The sequence below is a fragment of the Macaca nemestrina genome, chromosome X (genome assembly GCF_043159975.1).
Source record: "Macaca nemestrina isolate mMacNem1 chromosome X, mMacNem.hap1, whole genome shotgun sequence".
Taxonomy (NCBI): Eukaryota; Metazoa; Chordata; class Mammalia; order Primates; family Cercopithecidae; genus Macaca; species Macaca nemestrina.
Window position 1 is genome coordinate 106,581,230 of NC_092145.1, and position 23,477 is coordinate 106,604,706.

General features: G+C 41.8%; 2 protein-coding genes across 6 annotated transcripts in view; both read left to right on the forward strand.

The window, feature by feature from the left end:
* LOC105493782 (PHD finger protein 8) overlaps nt 1-23,477 on the forward strand; it is a 109,419-nt gene that overhangs the window by 83,697 nt on the left and 2,245 nt on the right. For all 5 annotated transcript variants that reach the window (XM_011761679.3, XM_071088510.1, XM_011761681.3 and 2 more), the window contains 4 exons: nt 1,621-1,716; nt 17,203-17,312; nt 21,888-22,224; nt 23,157-23,241. In XM_011761679.3, the coding sequence (XP_011759981.1) occupies nt 1,621-1,716; nt 17,203-17,312; nt 21,888-22,224; nt 23,157-23,241 (628 nt within the window). The remainder of the gene's footprint in view (nt 1-1,620; nt 1,717-17,202; nt 17,313-21,887; nt 22,225-23,156; nt 23,242-23,477) is intronic.
* On the forward strand, nt 17,324-21,881 carry LOC139360656 (small ribosomal subunit protein uS14-like). The gene has a single exon (XM_071088512.1). It carries the CDS (start codon nt 17,397-17,399, stop codon nt 17,565-17,567), a length of 171 nt encoding a protein of 56 aa, XP_070944613.1. The 5' UTR covers nt 17,324-17,396; the 3' UTR covers nt 17,568-21,881.

Here is a 23,477-nt window from a genome sequence, read left to right on the forward strand (position 1 = left end):
CCTTTAGATACTTTGTAAGAGTGGAATTGTATAGTATTTGTTCTGGCCTTTTTTTCTTAGCCTAATATCTTCCGTGTTTATCCATGTTGTAGTATGTGATAGATTTCCTTTTTTTAAGGCTGCATAATAACTCTGCTGTGTGTACACACCATATTTTCTTTCTTTTTTCCTTTTTTTAAATTTTACTTTTCTGGGATACATGTGCAGAACGTGCAGGCTTGTTACATAGGTATACATGTGCCATGGTGGTTTGCTGCACCCATCAACCTGCAATCTGCATTAGATATTTCTCCTAATGCTATCCCTCCCCTAGCCCCTCTCCCCCTGACAGGCCCCAGTGTGTGATGTTTCCCTCCCTGTGTTCATGTGTTCTCATTGTTCAACTCTCACTTATGAATGAGAACATGTGGTGTTTGGTTTTCTGTTCCTGTGTTAGTTTGCTGAGAATGATGGTTTCCAACTTCATCCATGTCCCTGCAAAGGATACGAACTCATCCTTTTTATGGCTGCATAGTATTCCATGGTATATGTGTGCCACATTTTCTTTATCCAGTCTGTCAGTGATGGGCATTTGGGTTGGTTCCAAGTCTTTGCTATTGTGAACAGTGCCGCAATAAACATACGTGTGCATATGTCTTTATAGTAGAATGATTTATAATCCTCTGGGTATATACCCAGTAATGGGATTGCAGGGTCAAATGGTATTTCTGGTTCTAGATCCCTGAGGAATCGCCACACTGTCTTCCACAATGGTTGAACTAATTTACACACCCACCAACAGTGTAAAAGCATTCCTATTTCTCCACATCCTCTCCAGCATCTGTTGTTTCCTGACTTTTTAATGATCACCAGTCTAACTGACGTGAGATGGTATCTCATTGTGGTTTTGATTTGCATTTCTCTAATGACCAGTGATGTTGAGTGTTTTTTCATATGTTTGTTGGCTGGATTAATGTCTTCTCTTGAGAAGTGTCTGTTCATATCCTTCACCCACTTTTTGTTGGAATTGTTTGTTTTTTTTCAGCCCAGGTGATCTTTTTGTTCCCTTTGTGTGCATTAAGCATATACCGTTTATTTCTTCATTCACGTAGTAAACAGTTACTGAGAACTTATGCTTCATTGTGTTAGTAGGCTCCCTTAATTTGAAATAAATAATACATGTTCCTGCCCTCATGGTAAATTGGAGGCAAGAGATTTACTAATCAGCTCTTAAATACTATATAAGAGCTTCAGTAGGGGGATGGCACAGGATGCTATGGAGAGCCAAGTAGGAGGCATCTCAATCAGATTAGGAGAGGGAGGGAAGAGTTCTTGTGAAAGGTAAATCTGAAGCTGAATTTTGAAGGGTGAGTAAATAAAGTAACTCATGAAGTTATTCACTAAATGGGTGTTGGGTGAATGAATCAGAATTAGGTGAATCTAGGAGAAGGACATTTGCCGCAAGGATGCAAAGTAGAAGGGCATGAAATGTATGTGGTACATTCAGAGAATCTTGGAGTTGAGTATGGATTAAGTAAAAGGTACATTTTTAGGGGAAGGGTAGGAGCTGGAGTAGGTGTCATTCTGTCTTCACCCTTTGGATGAAATCTCATTTTACCCTGTTTTCCCCTCTCCCTGCAGTCTATCCTTCGCTGGAGTCTGACGATGATGACCCTGCTTTGAAATCTCGACCCAAGAAAAAGAAGAATTCAGATGATGCTCCATGGAGTCCTAAAGGTAATCTAGTATTCTGTCTCTTAAACTCTGTAGGGGTGGTCAGGGGAAAATAGACTTGAGGTAGGAGGGATATTTAATATCAGAAGACCTGAATCAGTCACTCATTTGTTTATTCAGCAAACATTTGAGTGTCTGCTGTGTGTCAGGCACTGTGTTAGGTTCTGGAGCTAAAATGACTAATAAGACACAGAGTTTATGTAATTAGTCCAATAAAATCAGAGGTAATGGAGCATGTTACATTTGATACTATATGGTTTGAGATAAAAGGAAGACCTTGAACGGATTTTAGCAAGCAGTTTGAGGCTTCTGAGAACGTTCTGATACCATCATCCCAGTGCTCTGGTAGTTTTGTTGTCAAGGAGGGAAATTCTGCTGAGTGTTGAGCTCTATAAGGTCCAAGATTATCACCTATACTGAGAGGCCATCTCTGAGGAGGGAAGAATGACCATTGAGTTGAACATGGAGTTTAGAGGATAATGGAAGAATTTTCTTCATCTCCTTGGCTGGATAGTATTCACACTGAGGATGCATCCTTCAGTTAGTTTTTGCTGCTTAACAGTCTATCCAAAACATAGTGACTTAAAATAACAGTTAATAATTTCTCATGATTCTGTGGGTTGGCTGAGCTGTTCTTCTAGTCCAGGCCAGCTTGCCTGGGGCTGCATGGTCTCAAAAGTTCTCCTTCAGGTGTCTCAGACCTATTTAGATGGCTAAGGCTTCTCTCTACATGGTCTTTAGTCTACCAAGCTCTTCCACAAGGTGGCAAAAAGGTTTCTAGCAGCAAGAGAGGACAAGCCCCATTGTGCAAGCACTTTTCAAGCCTTTGCTTATGTCATGTTTAATGTTGTCCCATTGGCTAAAACAAGTTACATGGCCAAGCCTTGATCCCATGGTTGGGAAATAGATTGCACCTTTTGAGAGGAGAACCACAAAGTCACATCGCAAAGGATCATGCATACAAGGATACATGAGCACACCGAGGGCCATTACTGCAACAGTCTGCCATAGAGGTCATTGGGATTTCAGTAACTGTGGTTCCCCAGCAGATAAAGGGCTTGCTCTTCTCACCCTGCCTTATTTAGACTTTTTGGTGTTTCCCTGAGGTCGGTGGGGGGTGAGGTAGGGGTAGCAGGGCATTCATCAGAAGTGTTATGTTAGTGAGTTAATCAGTAAATGTGTCTTTTTTAAAAAAATTTGGGGCCGGAAGTGGTGGCTCACACCTGTAATCCCAGCACTTTGGGAGACCAAGGTGGGCAGATCCCCTGAGGTCAGGAGTTCAAGACCAGCCTGACCAACATGGTGAAACATCGTCTCTACTAAAAATACAAAATCAGCCAGGAATGGTGGCGGGCGCCTATCATCTCAGCTACTTGGGAGGCTGAGGCAGAAAAATTGCTTGAACCCAGGAGGCCAAGGTTGCAGTGAGCTGAGATTGCGCCATTGCACTCCAGCCTGGGCAACAAGTGCGAAACTCCGTCTCAGGAAAAAAAAAAAAAAAATTTGGCTAGGCGCAGTGTGGCTCATGCCTTTAATCCCAACATTTTGGGAGGCTGAGGCGGGTGGATCACTTGAGGTTAGGAGTTTGAGACCAGCCTGGCCAACATGGTAAAACCCCATCTCTACTAAAAATACAAAAATTAGCTGCATGTGATGGCATGCACATTTAGTCCCAGCTACTTGAGAGGCTGAGACACAAGAATTGCTTGAACCTCAAGAAGTGGAGGTTGCAGTGAGCTGAGACCGTGCCACTGCACTCTAGCCTGGGCAACAGAGCAAAACTCCATCTCAAAAAGAAAGAAAAGAAAACTTAGGCCTATTTTTAAATTTTATTTTCTCCTATCCTTTCCAAGTTTATTTTTCCTGTCAAATTTTTCTGGTTAGCACAGTAGAAAATTTAGAAAATATTGAAAATAAAGGGAATTATAAAGAAGGATTCATAAACCTATGAATCTGCCACCCAGAAGCAACCAATGTTAACATTTTGACATGTTTCCTTATAGTCTTTTCTCTATACATTTTTTAATTTTTATGGTTTAAATCACACATGTATACAATCTTTTTAAATTTTTTATTTTATTTTTTTTGAAACGGAGTCTATCTCTGTCCCAGGCTGGAGTGCAGTGGTGGGATCTTGGCTTACTGCAATCTCCACCTCCTGGGTTCAAGCTATTCTCCTGTCTCAGCCTCCCAAGTAGCTGGATTACAGGCACGTGTCACCATGCCTGGCTAATTTTTGTATTTTTAGTAGAGACGGAGTTTCACCATGTTGGCCAGGCTGGTCTTGAACTCCTGACCTCGTGATCAACTTCTGTCATTCTTTTTTTTTTTTTTTTTTTTTTTTTTTTTTGAGACAAAAATCTCACTCTGTGGCCCAGGCTGGAGTGCAGTGGTGCGATCTTGGCTCACTGCAGCCTCTGTCTCCTGGGTTCAAGCGATTCTCATACCTCAGCCTCCAAAGTAGCTGGGACTATAGGCGCGCATCACGGCACCCGGCTAATTTTTTTGTATTTTTAGTAGAGATGGGGTTTTGCCATGTTGGCTAGGCTGGTCTCGAACTCCTCACCTCAAGTGATCCACCTGCCTCGGCCTCCCAAAGTGCTGTGATTACAGGCTGTCAATCTCTCTTGATTACCTACTTTGTAAGATATAGTTGTTGGTAACCCTAGGGTCCTTTTGTAACCTTCTGTGAACCATTTTTTCCCTTGTGGGAAGTAAATCTAAAGCTGAATTTTGAAGGGTGAGTTAGTACAGTAACTCATGAAGTTATTCCCTAAATGGATGTTGGGTGAATGAATCAGAATTAGGTGAGTCTAGGAGAAGGACATTTGCCGCAAGTATGCAAAGTAGAATGGCATGAAATGTATGTGGTACATTCAGAGACTCTTGGAGTTGAGTGTGGATTAAGTAAAAGGTACATTTGTAGGGGAGGGGTACATTCCCTTTTGTAACCTTCTGTGAACCATATTTTTTTGTTTATGCTGTCAGGGTTATTAACATATACATTGTTGTTACTACTCTACATTGACTGACTAGAAATTAACTGTAAAAATTGAAAACCAATAGAGATATCTGGCCTTTTAAGTTATATCATAAGCGTGTTCTTATGCCATTGTTTATAAACAATATTTTTAATGGCTACAAGATATCAGTTCCATGGATATACCTAATATATATGTAATTTCTAACATTTAGGCTATTTTCAAGTTTTTACAATTAGTAAATTTAGGGTAAATATCTTTATATGTGAATGTTTATATCTCTGATCATTTACTTAGGATGGATCACCGTGAAACCTTAGAGGGGCCAAAGTGTGTGAGGTTATACAATGAAAAGTTTCCTTCCCAGCCCTGTTACATAGTCTTGTAGTTCCCCACCTGGAGTCAACTAGTGTTATCAGTTTTGTTTGTTTGTTTTTGAGAAGGAGTCTTGCTTTGTCACCCAGGCTGGAGTGCAGTGGCTCAATCTCCCCTCACTGCAAGCTCCGCCTCAAGCCTCCCGAGTAGCTGGGACTATAGGCGCCCACCACCACGCCCAGCTAATTTTTTGTATTTTTTAGTAGAGACCGGTTTCACCATGTTAGCCAGGATAGTCTCGATCTCCTGACCTCGTGATCCGCCCACCTCGGCCTCCCAAAGTGCTGGGATTACAGGCACGAGCCACCATGCCCGGCCATCAGTTTTTTAATTTATCTTCTCAGAAGACAGTTTACACATATACAAGCAAATGCATGTATATGTTTTCTTACCCCCACTTCTTTTACTCAATTGGAAACATTTTATACACTGTTATGTGCTTTGCTTTTCTCTCTTAAGAATACATCTGGGCTGGGCACGGTGGCTTACGCCTGTAATCCCAACACTTTGGGAGGCCGGGGAGAGCAGATCACAAGGTCAGGAGATCCAGACCATCCTGGCCAACATGGTGAAACTCCGTCTCTACTAAAAATACAAAAATTAGGTGGGCGTGGTGGCACATGCCTGTAGTCCCAGTTACTCAGGAGGCTGAGGCAGGAAAATCGCTTGAACCTGGGAGGTGGAGGTTGCAGTGAGCCGAGATTGTGCCACTGCACTCCAGCCTGGGTGACAGAGCAAGACTTCATCTCAAAAAAAAAAAAAAAGATTATTGATACTTATTGCAAAAGTGTTTCCCAGAGAAGTTGTACCAATTTACACTTCCATCAGCCATGTGTGAGTGCTTATTTATGAAATGTATGCAGGCATTGAACATACCAGTGAGGAGTAGTATTTGATTATGAGTAATGTCTCAAGCATCCTTAGTGAGTGCTTATTCTCTCAGAGTCACAAGATGGCTACTTCACCTCCAGCATTGGGTTGGGGTCTGGGCTGCAGTCAGGAAGAAGAAAAGCAAAAGGAAAAAGGGACAGGCATGCTGAGCGCTGAGCATTCCCTCTCCCCAAGGAGTTTTAAGTTCCCTTTTTTTTACACATCTCTTTGGCTGAAATTGTGTCAGATAGCCAAGACTATGAGCCAGAGATGCCAGGGGATACAGTTTTTATCTAGGCATATTGCTGTCTCACAAAATGAGTGTTTTTGTTAGTAAGTAGGAAAGAGAGAATGATACTTGGTTGAGAATGAGTAGTCTCTGCCATGAGTGGTTTTGTTGTTTGTTTTTTGTTTTTTTTTGAAACGGAGTCTTGGTCTGTTGCCCAGGCTGGAGTGCAATGGTGTGATCTTGGCTCACTGCAATCTCTGCCTCCCAGGTTCAAGCAGTTCTCCTGCCTCAGCCTCGCAAGTAGCTAGGATTACAGGCACCCGCCACCACGTCCAGCTAATTTTTGTTTGTTTGTTTGTTTTTTGAGACAGAGTCTCGCTCTGTCACCAGACTGGAGTGCAATGGTGAGATCTCGGCCCACTGCAACCTCCACCTCCTGGGTTAAAGCAATTCTGTCTCAGCCTCCCGAGTAGCTGGGACTACAGGCACACACCACCACACCCAGCTAATTTTTTTTTTTTTTTTTCATTTTTAGTAAAGATGGGGTTTCACCATGTTGGCCAAGATGGTCTCGATCTCTCCACCTCGTGATCCGCCCACCTTGGCCTCCCAAAGTGCTGGGATTACAGGCATGAGTCACCACGCCCGGCCAATTTTTTGTATTTTTAGTAGAGATGGGGTTTCGCCATGTTGGCCAGGTTGGTCTCGAACTCCTGACCTCAGGTGATCCACCTCGGCCTCCCAAAATGTTGGGATTACAGGTGTGAGCCACCACACCCGGCTTCTACCATGAGTTTTTGATCTTTGGTAATTTGTAAGCAAACAACAGTATCTCATTGATTTAATTTACTTTTTTTTGATTAAGCATATCCTCTATGTTTTATTAGCATCAGAATTTCTTCCATTGTAAATTGTGTTTACATCCTTTGCCCACTTATCCATGTGGTTCTTCAAACTTTTCAGGTTGCCCACTTTATATAATAAGGGAATAGTCATCCTTTGTTTCATACACACACACACACATTTTATACTTATAAGGTGCTTATGGTACTACTTCTTCATTCTACATGAAAAATCTGAATATTTCAGTATCAAGTGTTGATCATTGCATATTCAGAGAGTAGATAATTAACACCCTTATATTTTTTAAGCATAATTTTAAAATATCTAATGTATTGATCTACAAAGAATTACTTAATATGTGGTACTGAGCAGAAGATACAAATTGATTTTTCCCCCAAATAGATAACTGTTGGTGATAGAATCACATTCCCACTAAGCTGAAAATGCTTTCTTTGCCATGTCTACTGAGTCATACATATCATGGGTTGTTTGAGGCACATCCATTTTGTACCATCAAAGTTCTGTTTGCTCTTGTGCTGGTATTTCACTTATTCACTACCTATTTATGACTTAGAAAAACTGCAGACTTTTTTATTTTGAGGCAGAGTCTCACTCTGTTGCCCAGGCTGGAGTGTAGTAGCCTGATCTCAGCTCACTACAGCCTCCACCTCCCAGATTCAAGCGATTCTCCTGCCTCAGCCTCCCAAGTAGCTGGGATTAAAAGCACCCGCCACCACGCCTGGCTAATTTTTGTATTTTTAGTAGAGATGGGGTTTCACCATGTTGGCTAGGCTGGTCTCGAACTCCTGACCTCAAGTGATTAGCCTGCCTCAGCCTCCCAAAGTGCTGGGATTACAGGTGTGAACTACCATGCCTGGCCAAAAAACTGCAAACTTTTAAAAAGTGGCTTTTAGTTAACTAAAAAGATAGCTCTTTAAAATGAAGAACACCGAGTTTAACCCAATAGGATGAAACTGTAGAGCATAGCTGCATTAGTTGGTGTTCATGGACCTTTGAATCTCCTATTAATTTTATGTAATTTCTATTGAAATTTTATGTAATTTCTATTGAAATTTTATGTAAATGCATGCATCTATGTATGTGTATTTCTTTAGTAATTTTTATCACATTTTCAAAGTGAGTTTTTAACTCAAGATGCATTCTACTAAGGCATTCTACTAAGGGGATTCCCATTAAGATCAGGAATAGGACTGATGTGCCCACTAACACTGCTATTATTTAGTGTTGTTCTAGAAGTTCATGCCAGTGTTTAGAAGTGAAGCAGAAATAAGAACTGTAACTATTAGAAATGAAGAGACCAAATCATGATGTAAGCCATTAGGGTGAGAATCCTGTTCACTTTTGGCCATCATTGTATCTGTAGCACCTTGCCTAGTGCCTGGCCTATAGGAGATGTTTAATAAATATTTGACAAGTGAAAGATAAGATATAATTTTATAATCGATATAGAAAATATAGATATGGGGCTGAGCATGGTGGTTAATGCCTGTAATCCTAGCACTTTGGAAGGGTGAGATGGGAGGATTGCTTGAGCCTAGGAGTTCAAGACCAGCCTGGGCCACATAGTAAGACCCTGTCTCTGCAAAAAATAGAAATAAAAATAGAGATATGATATAATTATGTAATCTCAGAAAATGAAAGAGAATCAACTAAAAACTGTTAATACTGATAAGAGAATTCAGTAAATTGGGTGATCATTGGATGTATACCAGATATCCAAAAATCAAGAAGTACTATATTAGTAATAACCTTAATGTACTGAGAAAAGGAAATGCTATTGACAATAGCAACGAACATATAAAATATGCAAGAATAATTGTAAGAAAATCATGTGGAACCGACATGAAGAAATAGAGATTTGCCATGTGCCTGGTTATAAAGACTGAGTGTTGTAAAGAGTCATTTCCTTCCAAATTAAGGTATACATTTAACACTAGCCTAAATCAAAATCCTAATGGAATTTTGTGGGGAATTCATTCTAAAAGTAATTTAAAAAGTAAACAGGTCTAATTAGCTTAAAGAATATTGGGATAGAGAAAGTAAATGAAATTAGCCTATTACATATTTGAATATACTGTAGTGCTATAATAATCATAAGCACAAGAACAGTCAGTAAATATTTTCCTTTTAAAAATTTTTGTTATGAAAGTTTTCAAACATAGATAAAATTCAAGAGGTTATTACCATGAACACCTATGTATATATATCTGTCACCCAGATTTAATAATGAACATTTTGCTGTATTTGCTTTATTCTTTTTTTCAAGGCATTTTAAGCAAAATCTCACGTGTTACGACATCTCTAGTTTTTTGCTGATTTTCTTTTTTTTTTTTTTTTTTTTTTTTTTTTGAGACAGAGTCGTGCTCTGTCACCCAGGCTGGAGTGCAGTGGCACAATCTCAGCTCACTGCAAGCTGCGTCTCCTGGGTTCATGACATTCTTCTGCCTTAGCTTCCTGAGTAGCTGGGACTACAGGCGCCTGCCACCATGCCTGGCTAATTTTTTGTATTTTTAGTAGAGATGGAGTTTCACCGTGTTAGCCAGGATGATGTCCATCTCCTGACCTCGTGATCCTCCCGCCTCGGCCTCCCAAAGTGCTGGGATTACAGGCGTGAGTCACTGCACCCAGCCTGTTATCACTTAATTTCAATACTACACAAAAGCTTACCTGCTATATAGCTCCATTACCCTTCTCCTTTATGCTATTACTGTCACAAATTACATCTTTGTACATTGTGTTCATGAACATAGTAATTGCTTTATGTAATTGTCTGTTAATCCAGATAGAAAAAGTTACAAAAATATGTTGATAATGTCTTTTAAATATACCTATGTAGTTACCAGTGCTCTTTATTTCTTCATGTAGACTCAATTGTCTAGTGTCTTTTCCTTTCTACCTGAAGGTTTCCCTTTAACATTCCTTTTTTTTTTTTTTTTTTCTGAGACAGAGTCTCGCACTGTCGCCCGGGCTGGAGTGCAATGGCATGATCTCGGCTACCATATAGCTGGGAATACAGGTGCCCGCCACCACACCTGGCTAATTTTTTGTATTCTTAGTAGAGACGGGTTTCACTGTGTTGGCCAGGCTGATCTCGAACTCTTGACCTTGTGATACGCCCACCTCGGCCTCCCAAAGTGCTGGGATTACAGGCATGAGCCACCACGCCTGGCCCTTTAGCATTTCTTATAGGACAGGTCTACTAGTGTCAAACTATTTGTTTTTATTTATCTAGGAATATCTTGATTTCTTCATTTTTGAAGGATAGTTTTGCTGGATCTAGAATTCTTGATTGATAGTTTTTCTTTTAGCACTTATAATATGTCTTCCCACTGTCTTCTAACCTCCATGGTTTCTGATGATAAAGAAATCAGTTTATGTTGTGAGTCAACTTCTGCCTTGCTGCTTTCAAAATTCTGTTGTCGGCTGGGCACGGTGGCTCAAGCCTGTAATCCCAGCACTTTGGGAGGTCAAGGCAGGTGGATCACGAGGTCAGTCAGGAGATCGAGACCATCCTGGGTAACACGGTGAAACCCCATCTCTACTAAAAATAGAAAAAAATTACCTGGGCGTGGTGGCGGCTGCCTGTAGTCCCAGCTACTTGGGAGGCTGAGGCAGGAGAATGGCGTTAACCTGGGAGGCGGAGCTTGCAATGAGCTGAGATTGCGCCACTGCACTCCAGCCTGGGTAATGGAGCAAGACTCCATCTTTAAAAAAAAAAAAAAAAAAAATTTCTGTTGCTGTCTTTGGTTTGAGTTATGATGTGTAGCCTTTTAAATTTGTCCACCTTGGAGTTTGTTGAGCTCTTAAATGTATAGATTGTTTTTCATCAAATTTGGAAAGTTTTTAGTTGTTATGTCTTCGAATGGGTGTCCTTCAGATCCCTTTGGCTCTGTTCACTTTTCTTGATTCTCTTTTTGTGTGTGCTCATCAGACTGGATAATCTCAATTGACTTATCTTCAAAGTCAGTCATTCTTCCTTCTACCTGCTCAAATCTGCTGTTGAAACCCTCTAGTGCAGTTTGCATTTCAGTTATTTTACTTTTCAACTCCAAAGTATCTATTTGGTTTCTTTTTATAATTTCTGTCTCTATTGGTATTCTCTGTTTGGTGAGACATCATTCTCATACTTTCCTGTAGTTCGTTAGACATGGTCTCCTCTAGCCTTTGAAAGCATTTAAAATAGCTGATTTAAAGTCCTTGTCTAGTAACTCCAACTTTGTCTAGGAAGTCAGGGACAGTTTCCACTGATTGATTTTTTTTTTTTTTTTTTTTTTTTTTTTTTTTTTTTTTTTGGTGAATGGCTATACTTTATTTCTTTGTATGTCTTGTAATTTTTTGTTAAACTGTACATTTTAAATGCTGTGGCAACTCTGAAAATCAGATTTTCTCCTCTCTGCTCCTCAGAGAACACTCTTTTTGTTGTAGTTGTATTTTGTTTAGTGGCTTTTCTGAACTAATTCTGTAAAGTCTGTAAACTTGTGTGTGTGTGCCCACTGATGTCTCTACTCATTTAGCTTAGTAGATGTCTCATGATTGGGCACAGTTTTCTTGAAATGCCTGGAACCAGTGAGTCTCCCAGTGCTTGCTGAGGGGCTCTCTGTGTGCATGTTGGAGCATGCCTTCAGTCAGCCAGGCAGTTTACAACTCTGTGGTAGCCTTCACTTCTATTTGTGTACCACCTCAAAGTCAGAGGTGCATGCTTAGGGCCTTCTCAAGTCTTACAGCCCCAACACATGCATGTGGTCTTCTAATTTGCAGAAATGTATGAGAACTTGTCAGATTCTTTATGGACATCTCGTTCCTTAGCTTTTTTTAACCATTTGGGTTAATCTGTGGTTTGTCACAACTCTTATCCATCACCTTAAACAGCTATGACATTAAGCACATGCCTTTAAACATTTTTTAAAACACCCCCCAGGGAGGGAGAGGCTTTTAGTACTAGGCTTTGAAAGAAAGCTCCAGCTCCTTTCTGCTCACTACATTGCTGGGAACGTGGGCTGCTATTTTTCAAGGCGTTCACTAAGCTGGGGCAAGGTAGATGTGTCTAGGGCAAGTTAAAATGCACGAAGCTCATTGTTCTTACTGAGATTCAGCTGTTTTTCTTGAATCACGTGCTTTCCAGGTTTCTGCAAGCCTTTTGTTAATTTCGAGTTCTGAAAAAATTTATCCTGACAATTTTTGCTAGTTTTTTTGTTGTTTTTATTGGGGAGTGAATTCTTAGAGGTCCTTACTTTGCCATTTTTACTGATATCACCCATCATAACATCTCATCTTAAATACTTAAATATGCATTGAATGATATTTTTTCCATAACCACAGTACCATTATATCTAAGCAAAGTAATATTTATTTCTTAATATTATCCAGTACCATGTACTTATTCAAATTTCCCCCAGTTGCACCAAAAATATGTTTTGTAATTGGCTTACTTAAACCAGAATCCGTTCAAGGATTACACACTGCATTTGGTTATTATAATTTCTTAGTCTTGTTCATTATTTAAAATTTGTTAGTATGACTATTTTATTTTATTTTTTGAGACAGAGTCTCACTCTGTTGCCCAGGTTGGAGTGCAGTGACGCAATCTCAGCTCACTGCAACCTCCGCCCTCTAGGTTCAAGTGATTTTCCTGCCTAAACTTCCCGAGTAGCTGGGATTACAGGCACGTGCTACCACACCTGGCTAATTTTTTTTTGTATTTTTAGTAGAGACAGGGTTTCACCATGTTGACCAGCCTGGTCTCAAACTCCTGACCTCGGGTGATCTGCTCACCTCGGCGTCCCAAAGTGTATTGACAGTTTTATTTTATTTTATCGTATTGTATTATATTGTATTGTATTTTTTTATTTTTTGAGACGTCGTTTCGCTCTTGTCCAGGTTGGAGTGCAGTGGCACGATCTCAGCTCACCACAACCTCCACCTCCTGGGTTCAAGCGATTCTCCTCCCTCAGCCTCCCAAGTAGCTGGGATAACAGGCACCCACCACCAGGCCCGGCTAATTTTTTGTATTTTTAGTATAGACGGGGTTTCTCCATGTTGGTCAGCCTGGTCTCGAACTCCTGACCTCAGGTGATCCGCCCACCTCAGCCTCTCAAAGTGCTGGGATTACAGGCGTGAGCCATAAAAGTAGAAGCGATAGCACGTGAATACCCATAGTCTGAATACCCAGATTCTATAGTTGTAACATTTTGCTGTAGTTGCTTGATTCATCTTTCTATATCTATCTGGCTATCTACAGTTTTTGCTGAGCCACTTCAAAGTAATGTACAGTCATCATAACATATTTTACCCTTTAATAATTTAGTATCTCCTAAGAATAAGGACATCTGGCCAGGTGCGGTGGTTCACGCCTGTCATCCCAGCACTTTGGCACACCGAGGTGGGCGGATCATTTGAGGTCAGGAGTTCAAGACTAGCCTGGCCAACGTGGTGAAACCCTATCTCTACTAAAAATACAAAAAATCAGCCGGGCCTGGTGGTGGGTGCCTATTATCCCAGCTACTTGGGAGGCTGAGGCAGAAGAATCACTCGAACCCAGGAGGTGGAGGTTGCAATGAGTAGAGATCACGCCACTGCGTGACAGTGCAAGACTCCATCTCAAAAAAATTAAGGACATCCACCATTCCCCAGTGTAACCACACTACTTTTTTTTATACTTACCAAAGTTAGTAATAATTCCCTAAGATCTTCAGATACCCAATTCATAACCAAATTTCCCCAACTGTTTACACAAAATATCTTTTATAGGTTTTTTCCCCTCCCAAAACCCAGGTCTAATCAAGGAGGTTCCTTTATCCCCAGCTTAAAACAACCAGCATTTTCTTATGTTCATGTATTCTGTGGGTCGGGAATTTGGAAATGGCACAATGGCGACAACTTGTCTCTACTGCATGAAGTCTGGGGTCTCAGCTGGAAAAACTGAAGGCTGGGGGTGACTTGTTGGCCAAGAGTTTGAGTTATCTGAAGTCTCTTTCACTTACATGTTTGATGCCTGGTCTGGGAGGACACACAAGACTGAAAGTGCCAACATGTGGCCTCTCCATGTGACTAGCTTCCTCACTGCCCAGCAGCCTCAAGGCAATCAAACTTTTTACATGGCGGTTCAGATTGCTAGAAGCATGAGTGTTCCAACAAGCAGTGTGGAAACTGAAATTACCTTTACTGACCTAGCCTCAAAAGTCATATAGTGTCATTTATACCATATTCTATAGGTTACAAATAAGCCTGCTTAGATTCAAGAGTGGGGCACAGACCCACCTATCCGTAGGAAAGGTGTCATAGGATTTGGGGTCATGTTTTAAAACCACCACACATACAAAACTATAGAGAACAATATAAAAGATATCCAAGTATCCATGACTGAAAATTATGCATCAACATTTGGTAAATTTGCTTCAGATCATGTTTTAAACAAATGTTACCTTTAAAGAAAGAATTTCAGCCTTCCAAATTTCTTGTTCTAGAATCTGCATACTGCTTATCCAGAAATTCTCCTTTATAATAGCAATAGCTAACCAAGGAGTTTAAATCTAGGTCAGCAACACCACTACATCTTTTTTCTGTGACATTAGATTTTTTTCTTTAAAAATACAGTAAGACTGGGCATGGTGGCTCATGCCTGTAATCCCAGCACTTTGGGAGGCTGAGGTGGGTGGATCACTTGAGGTTAGGAGTTCAAGACTAGCCTGGCCAACATGGTGAAACCCCATTTCTACTAAAAGTACAAAAATTAGCCGGGCATGGTGGTGCATGCCTGTAATCCCAGCTACTCAGGAGGCTGAGGCAGGAGAGTCGCTTGAACCTGGGAGGTGGAGGTTGCAGTGAGCTGAGATCACCCCACTGCACTCTAGTCTTTGGTGACAAAGCAAGACTCCGTCTCAAAAAATAAATAAGAAGAGTTGATTGAGCTCCTATATATCCACCAGTGAGAATGAACAGTTATTGATATATTGCCATATTGGCTTCATTTATCACTATCTTGTTTTTAAAATTTTTTTCTTTGCTTGAAAGCAAACCCCAGTTATGCCATTTCCCCCCAAGTATTTCAGTATGTATTTCTAAAAAATGGACATTTTCTCACAAAACCTTACAACCTGTTATTATACGTAACTAACAATAATTTGATAATTCTTTGTTATCCGATTCTAAGTCCATAATCAAATTTCCTAAATTGTCAAACCATGAAAAGGTGTTTTTAATATTAGATTTGTTTAAATCAGGGTCTAAACAGGGTCCATGTGGCATTTGAATGTCATGCCTTTTAACCCTCTCAATCTAGAGAACACTCCCCTTTTTTGTTCTGTGCTATTGATCTGTTGTTGACACTGGTGTAATTGTCCTGTCCTACCTTCTAGATTTGTCTGCTTACTTGTGACATTGTCTTTTTAAAGAGACTAAGCCAGTTTATCTTGTAGAATGTCTGCTTGTTTTCTTCTGGTGTCATTTAACTTGTTTTTCTATACCTGTTTCCTAAACACTGAAAGTAATATGAATGGCTTGCTATATTTTAGCTCTTCAACAAAACAACTACTCAGGTGATGTGAATTTCCTATTGCTTCTCATCAAGAGGTGCGTGAAGTTGTGTTGTGCTTTCTCACTATTAGTGACAGTAAAGTTCATACTTAAAGTGGTAATCTCTTGGTCTCATTATAAGTTTTTTCTTCTTGAGGTGAGCAGGTAATCTGTGAGGTAATATTTTGGTGCTGTGTGAATATCCAATTCCCTAGAATCAGTTGTTTCATTAGGACTTGACAGCTTGTGATTTTCTAATTCTGTCATTCCTTCTACATTTAGTAGCTGGCTTTCTTCTGTAAAGAAGAGCTATCTCTCATCATTTGGGGCTGTTTGGTTATCCTGAAACATACTTCCTTTTGAAATGGTGGGATGAGTATTTTTTGATTTCAGGTTGGTAAGGCATTATAAAAGAGTCATGCAAGAGGGTGATCCTCTTCAGGAACTCATAGCCTGGTTGGTAGACAGAGTAACACATCAGCATTAGAGAATGAGACAAGGTGGTATGTGCTATGTATCAAGTAATTTGTACAGATCATAAGTTCAGAGGAAAAAGATCAATGGAACCAAAGAGGTTTTGTGTAGGAGATTGATTTCAGCTTACCTTAAAGAATGGGTAGGTTTTGAATAGGCAGACAAAAAGGAATATAGTACTCTAGGTAGTGTGGATGGTGAGGATGAAAGCATAGGGAGAGAGGATGAGCTGTACACACTCTGGAGATATAATAAGGAAGCCATCCGTCTGGAGAAGCTGAGAATATGGATGTGGAAATAAGGTTGGAGAGGTAAGTGGGCCAGAAGCAGAATATGGGACAAACTTAAATGCCAGTTCAGGGAGATTAACTTTTTATTTTTATTATTGATTTATTTTATTATTATTATTATTTAAGACAGAGTTTCACTCTGTTGCCGAGGCTGGAGTGCAGTGACGCAGTCTCTGCTCACTGCAATCTCTGCCTTCCAGGCTCAAGCAATTCTCATGCCTCAGCCTCCTGAGTAGCTGGGACTACAGGTGTACACCACCATGCCCGGATAATTTTTGTATTTTTAGTAGAGATGAAGTTTTGCCATGTTGGCCAGGCTGGTCTCGAACTCCTGGCCACAAGTGATCCACCTGCCTCAGCCTCCCAAAATGCTGGGATTACAGGTGTGAGCTACTGCACCTGGCCTGGCTTATTGTTTTATTTTTAGAGACAGAGTCTCACTCTGTTGCCCAGGCTAGAGTGCAGTGGTACAATCGTAGCTCACTGTAACCTCAAACTCCTGGGTTCAAGCAGTCCTCCCACTTCAGCCTCCCAAGTAGCTGGGACTACAGGTGCATGCCACCACACCTGGCTAACTTTTTAAATTTTTGTAGTGACAGGGTCCCACCTCAGCCTCCCAGAGCATTGGGATTACAGGCATTAACCATCATGCCCAGGCAAAGGAGGTTCACTTTTTTCCCCCACTCTGGGAGGTTCACTTTTACCGTTTAATCAGTGTGTGCTTTGAGCATTTGTGAATTAGTTTCTTATGTGATGGCAAGCAAAATCTGGCTTCATAAAAAGCTAGAAGCAGGAAGACCAATGAGACCACCTTTGGAGAGCTTGTAGGTAGGGAATATGGCTAGCATTCAGATAAGTGTCTTAGTGACACCTTCTCATCCTGTTTCCCCTGCAGCCCGTGTGACCCCAACTCTGCCGAAGCAAGACCGCCCTGTGCGTGAGGGGACCCGGGTAGCCTCTATTGAGACAGGTTTGGCTGCAGCAGCTGCAAAGCTGGCCCAGCAGGTAGGTGCTGACACCCCAGGTCACCCTGCAACAAATAGCAGTTTGGTCTCCTTCCTTTTACCTTGTTCCACTTCTGAGAGCAAGATGGGTCACCAGCAGCTGTACTGGAGCCACCCGCGAAAATTCGGCCAGGGTTCTCGCTCTTGTCGCATGTGTTCAAACCGGCACAGTCTGATCCGGAAATATGGCCTCAATATGTGCCGCCAGTGTTTCCGTCAGTACGCGAAGGATATCGGTTTCATTAAGTTGGACTAAATGATCTTCCTTCAAAGGATTATCCAAAGCATCTACTCAATGAAAAACCATGATAGTTCTTTGTACATAAAATAAACATTGAAGCTGGGCGCGGTGGCTCACGCCTGTAATCCCAGCACTTTGGGAGGCCAAGGCGGGCGGATCACAAGGTCGGGAGATCGAGACCACGGTGAAACCCCGTCTCTACTAAAAATACAAAAAATTAGCCGGGCGCGGTGGCGGGCGCCTGTAGTCCCAGCTACTCGGGAGGCTGAGGCAGGAGAATGGCGTGAACCCGGGAGGCGGAGCTTGCAGTGAGCTGAGATCCGGCCACTGCACTCCAGCCTGGGCGACAGAGCGAGACTCCGTCTCAAAAAAAAAAAAAAAAAAAAAAACATTGAAAAAACCAAAAAAAAAAAAAAGAAAAAAAAATAGCAGTTTGACTTAGAGCCTCAACACTTAGACCTGCAGGCTGATAGGATCCTACCTTTGTCTCAGTGGGGATTGAGTAACCTTTGATCTTTATCCTTGGCAGTATCCCAGCCCCCTCTTAAATCCCTCTTATCCCAACTCAATGATAAGCTACTTCCACAGGTTACACAGTTGACATGATTTAGGATGAAAGAAAATATTAGGCCAGAGAAAAACCCTTGCGGATATCACTTACCTTTTTTGTGTGTGAAAACCTCTCAGATGAGAAGGACCAGATCCATCCTTTGCTCTCATATGAAGCCCTGAGGGGGTGACTCAGCTGAGTACACTCAAGTTCTCAGCCACCCACCAGTATTGTAATTTGGTTGATTAGAAATTTTTCTTGTCCTCTTTATGAAATAATATTATCTTAATCTTCACCCACTAATATTTTTTTTGTCCTAAAGAGTGATCTTCACTAGAATCAAGTTCACCTAGGCCGGGCGCGGTGGCTCAAGCCTGTAATCCCAGCACTTTGGGAGGCCGAGGCTGGCGGATCACGAGGTCAGGAGATCGAGACCATCCTGGCTGACACGGTGAAACCCCGTCTCTACTAAAAAATACAAAAAACTAGCCGGGCAAGATGGCGGGCGCCTGTAGTCCCAGCTACTGGGGAGGCTGAGGCAGGAGAATTGCGTGAACCCGGGAGGCGGAGCCTGCAGTGAGCTGAGATCCGGCCACTGCACTCCAGCCTGGGCGGCAGAGTGAGACTCCGTCTCAAAAAAAAAAAAAAAAAAAAAAAAGAATCAAGTTCACCTAGCATTAACAGCTAAAAGTTCTTTTATGTGTGTAATGTGCTTAGGAGCCTTTGGAGGTGAATTTTCTGGTTCTCTCGCTATCAATATCCCGTTAGCTTCTAATCCCATATCCTATAGCTTAGAGCGCTATTAAGCATCTGCTTTGTTAGTTGCTTCCGTATACAATGTGTAATGTAATCTGCCCAATAGCCCTGTTCAACAGGTGATATTTTCATCATTTTATAGATGAAGAAAATGAGGTTCTCATTAAGTGACTCAGGATAATACAGACAGTAAATGGAGGAGACAATTCAAACTCATATCCTCTAACTTCAAAGTTCATACTACTTTCTATTTAAATACATGCTCACGTAGTGTAGTCATTACATCGTATTTAAATAATATTTAAATCTTTGGCAATCTTCTTTGACCAGAACTTCTCTCTCTTATGTATATCCCAATACAGTGTAAGCTGTAATTTGAAAAAGGGGGTTCTACTGTTTTATATAAACGTAAATTAAGTAAAGGTGTGAAAATTACTCTTAGTGCCTTTTAAGGAGCTGAATTCTGTTTGGGATGATCAGAGATTACCTCAAAGAAGAGGTTTTGAAACTGGGGAAGGGCTTTGCAAGCTAAGTTTCTGGTATGGGCCAGGGAGGCATTCTAGAAGAAGGGAATTCCTTGGTATAGCACACAAAGCCCTCCTAAAACCCTCTTGATTTGGTCTCTAGTCATCTCCCTGACCTCCTTCCAGCCCTTCATGCACACCCTTTATACAGCCATACTGCACTGTAATACTCATAGTCCCCTCAGTGAGTATATCAGATTGTCTCATGGTTTTGTGCCTTTACAAAAGATGTTCCTTTTACCCATTGAGAATCATACCCTCTCAGATGCCTTACCTAACAGCCCTTCGTACTACCTACCACCACTTTATTTCAGAGGCCTTTTTCTATATGCTTCTACAGCATTCTCTCGTGGTACTTACAATCATAAATGTATGTTTTGTTGTTTCTTACTAAACCATGAATACTTCAAGAGTGGGAATATATTTAATTTAACTTGGTATCCCCACTATGGTCAGAAAATGTGTTTAGTCAGTATTGGGGTGAGTGAGTGAATGAATGAATGAATGAATGAATGAATGAAAGAAACAGATCTTTCTCTGTTGGAGACTTCATGTTGGGGAGTTAGTGAAAATAAGTAATGGATATAAGAATGGATTCTAGAGTCAGCCTGCTTGGATTTAAATTACATAAGAGTTCTACCACTTGGGCAAGTTGATTTCTCTTTACCTCGTTTCCTCATAGACTTCATTTTAGGATTAAATGAGGTAATGTATGTACAAGCTCTTTTAGAATGGCAGTTGGTATGGAGTAAGTACTATAGGCCTGTTAGCTTTTCATCATTATTATGAGTTGGCTAAGTGTAAACAGCCAGACTGTGGAAGATCATGAATGTCAGGCCAGGGAGTTTGAACTTGGGCGGGAATCTGCTAACAGCCTTTTGAGCAAGGGGATTGGCAAGGTGAAAGTGGTTCTGTCATAAGATGGTCTAGTTGTCTGTGGGGGTATCTGGATAAATTATATATGAAAGAGATTGGCAGCAAAGGTAGCAAAATTTAGGCTAGTGATCTAGATATGAAGAGGTAATTCTGAGTTTAAGTGAGAGAAAAAGGGACAGAAATGCAGTTCCTGGTACGGGTAGAATAGCATTGTGGCTGAGGGAAGAGATTCTGAAGCCAAATGGCTTGGATGTGAATCCCAGTTTGGCCACTTACTGGTCCTGTAACCTTAGGGAAATGACTTAGCCTCTCTGTGCCAGTTTCTTCATCCTTCAAATGGGGTTATAATTCTTACTTCTTGGGTTTTTACGAGTATTAAATGAGTAATTATAGAAGAGTGGTTGGCATGTATTACTAATATTATTATTCTTGTACCCAAGAAATGCCTGTGGTAGCCACAGCCTGTCAGATCTTCGAAGGCAGGAGTAGGCTCGTGTTGCCAAGAGAAGGCAAAAAAATGTAATCACTGAGTTGGTTTGTGTGGCTGTGTAGCATTTCAGAAGGTGAAGTTATTTACATGCTCTCAGCACCACCTTTCCAGGTTCTCAGGGCTCCAGATGCCCACTATACAAATGTCCACTATGCAGTGGATGGTAGATCCGTAGGGCACTGGATGGTTGAGATACAAGGTATTGGGAGAAGTGACACAACTCATTTGTCATTCCCATCCCCAAAGTGAGGTTTTTAGACCCAGTGACCTGGAGGATTGTCAAGCCCTCTGTTAAAAGAAAAAGACCAGCAAGGGGAAGAGAAGCCATTATAAGAGATGAAGATAGAATAATAAGTAACTACTTGTTGAATATCTACTATGTGCTGTGTATTTTTATGTCATCATTTAATCTTTTCAAAAACCATAAAAAGCAGATTTTTACCTGTTTTATAGATGAGGCAGCGGAGATTCAGAAAGGTTAGTCAGTTTGACCATAGTCATCCAATTTAGGGAACACAAGCCTGGATTTGAACCAGATTTATCTCACTCCAAAGCTAATAATCTTTCTAATCTTTCTATGCTCAGATTTTCCATTTTGAGAAGTTTGCAAGGTGTCTCTTCAGATAGACCTGGTTTTAAATACTGGTCCCAACTACTTTTCAGCTGTGAGGCTTTGGGCTCAAGTTACTTAATACCCCTGTACCTCCATTTTCTCACATGTAAAATTAGGATTTTTTCTTCTTAGGGCTGTTATGAGAATTAAATGAGATAAAGTATATAAAGTGTCTCAGCTGCTAATGTAAATTTAGTTATTATGATTAGATGTGTCCAAGGTCTACCTCATTAGTGGCAACACTAGGACCAAAATCCTAGTCTCCAAATTCATTTACAGCTCTCTTGGCACTGTACTAAAATGTGACAGCAGTGACTTGAGGATGGATAGTAACAAAGAGATGATCTCAGGTATTGGAAGGCCTGTTACGTGCTGTGTGTACATCCAGGCTAGACTTGGTACAAGTAAGGGAGAGGGTGGCAGGTTGCACAACCATATTGGCCATTGTCTAGTTAGTTCCTTTCCTGGGAACTTTTCTTCTTTTTTTCACTCCTGAATCTCTCCTCCTACTTGGCTTGTGTTTCAGGAGCTACAGAAGGCCCAAAAGAAGAAATATATCAAGAAGAAGCCTTTGCTGAAGGAGGTAGAACAGCCTCGCCCTCAAGACTCCAATCTCAGTCTGACAGTACCAGCCCCCACTGTGGCTGCCACACCACAGCTTGTCACCTCCTCCTCACCCCTGCCTCCTCCTGAGCCTAAACAAGAGGCCCTGTCAGGAAGTCTCGCTGACCATGAGTACACGGCTCGTCCCAATGCCTTTGGCATGGCCCAGGCAAACCGCAGCACCACACCTATGGCCCCCGGTGTCTTCTTGACGCAGCGGCGCCCTTCAGTTGGCTCCCAGAGCAATCAGGCAGGACAAGGTACAACGGCCATGTGGTTGTAGAACCAAAGGATCTTAAAGCCACCTGCCCTAAATCCTAAGTGCTCTAGTAGATGACAATACCAGGGAGGGACACTGAAGGCCAACCTAAGGTGCTTGGATTTGATCTTATGGGCCATGGAGAGATGTTGACTGATTTGAAGTACAGACAAGATCAGGTTTTAGTTTTGAAAGATCCTTCTGGTGGCCAGGAGGTAGAGGGTGGGCTAGAGATGGGAACTCTAGGGAGGAGGCACATATACAAGTTCAGGCAAGCAGGAAGAGTACCTGGGGCTCTGCCAGAGGGAGTAGAGAGGGAGGAGATGAACTGATCAAATACAGAGGCAGTCAAATAGGACATGGGAGGGGATTTAATGTGGGGAGACAGAGACAACAAAGAGTCAGGGGACTCAGGCCTTCCTTTCCCTCACTTTGGTCCTCAAAGCCCAGTCCCTAGAGTATGCAGCTCAAGGGCACGGAGGTTGGTGTGATGTTGAAGGCTGATGAAGATGAGAGTTTCTAATGAAGCAAGGCCCTAGGGATGGCAACTTCAGGGACACTGAGCTCTAATTACTAACCAGGCACTTGTCCAGTCCTGGTGGGTAGGATAAGAGGGTGTGGAAGCACATTTACCTCCCTGCAGGATCTTGGAAGGAAAATGATTGGGACCAGAGTAATCAGTGGAGAAAAAGAACCAGACAAACTGTAATCAGGGAGTCTCTTGCTGCTACAGGGGGTCATAGAAGGAAGAGTCAAAGCATGTAATGTTGGTTGGAAGTAGTTAAGGAGGGCTTCCTGCCCAATATGGTCAAAGGATGGAGAAACTTTGTGGGTAGAGAAACAGGAAGAGGAGGTGGCCTGAGGGCAGTTGGTGCCAGATTTGGTGTTGAAGCCCTTGCCAAAGCCCTTGCTTACTTTTCCCTTCTCCCACAGGAAAGCGTCCCAAAAAGGGCCTGGCCACAGCAAAGCAGAGACTCGGCCGTATCCTGAAAATCCACAGAAATGGCAAACTACTTCTGTGAGCCCTCCTGTGTCCCACCCCTCACCCCTTTACCCCCATTGCCTTCTCCGTTGTCAACTCTCGGGGCATTCCTGGATCCTATCTGCCCCGGACAAGGTGCTGAGGTGCATTGTCCTGCTTTCTTGGGACTTACCAAAGGCACGGACCCCTCCACCGACTCCTCCTAGCTCCCTTCCCCACTTTCACTAGAGCATCCTGCCTGCCTTCTCCATGCCTCTGAGTAGCAGGTAAAT

What these genes read in the sequence shown, in the direction of transcription:
- LOC139360656 (XM_071088512.1), top strand. Translation starts at nt 17,397, where the DNA reads ATGGGTCACCAGCAGCTGTACTGGAGCCACCCGCGAAAATTCGGCCAG.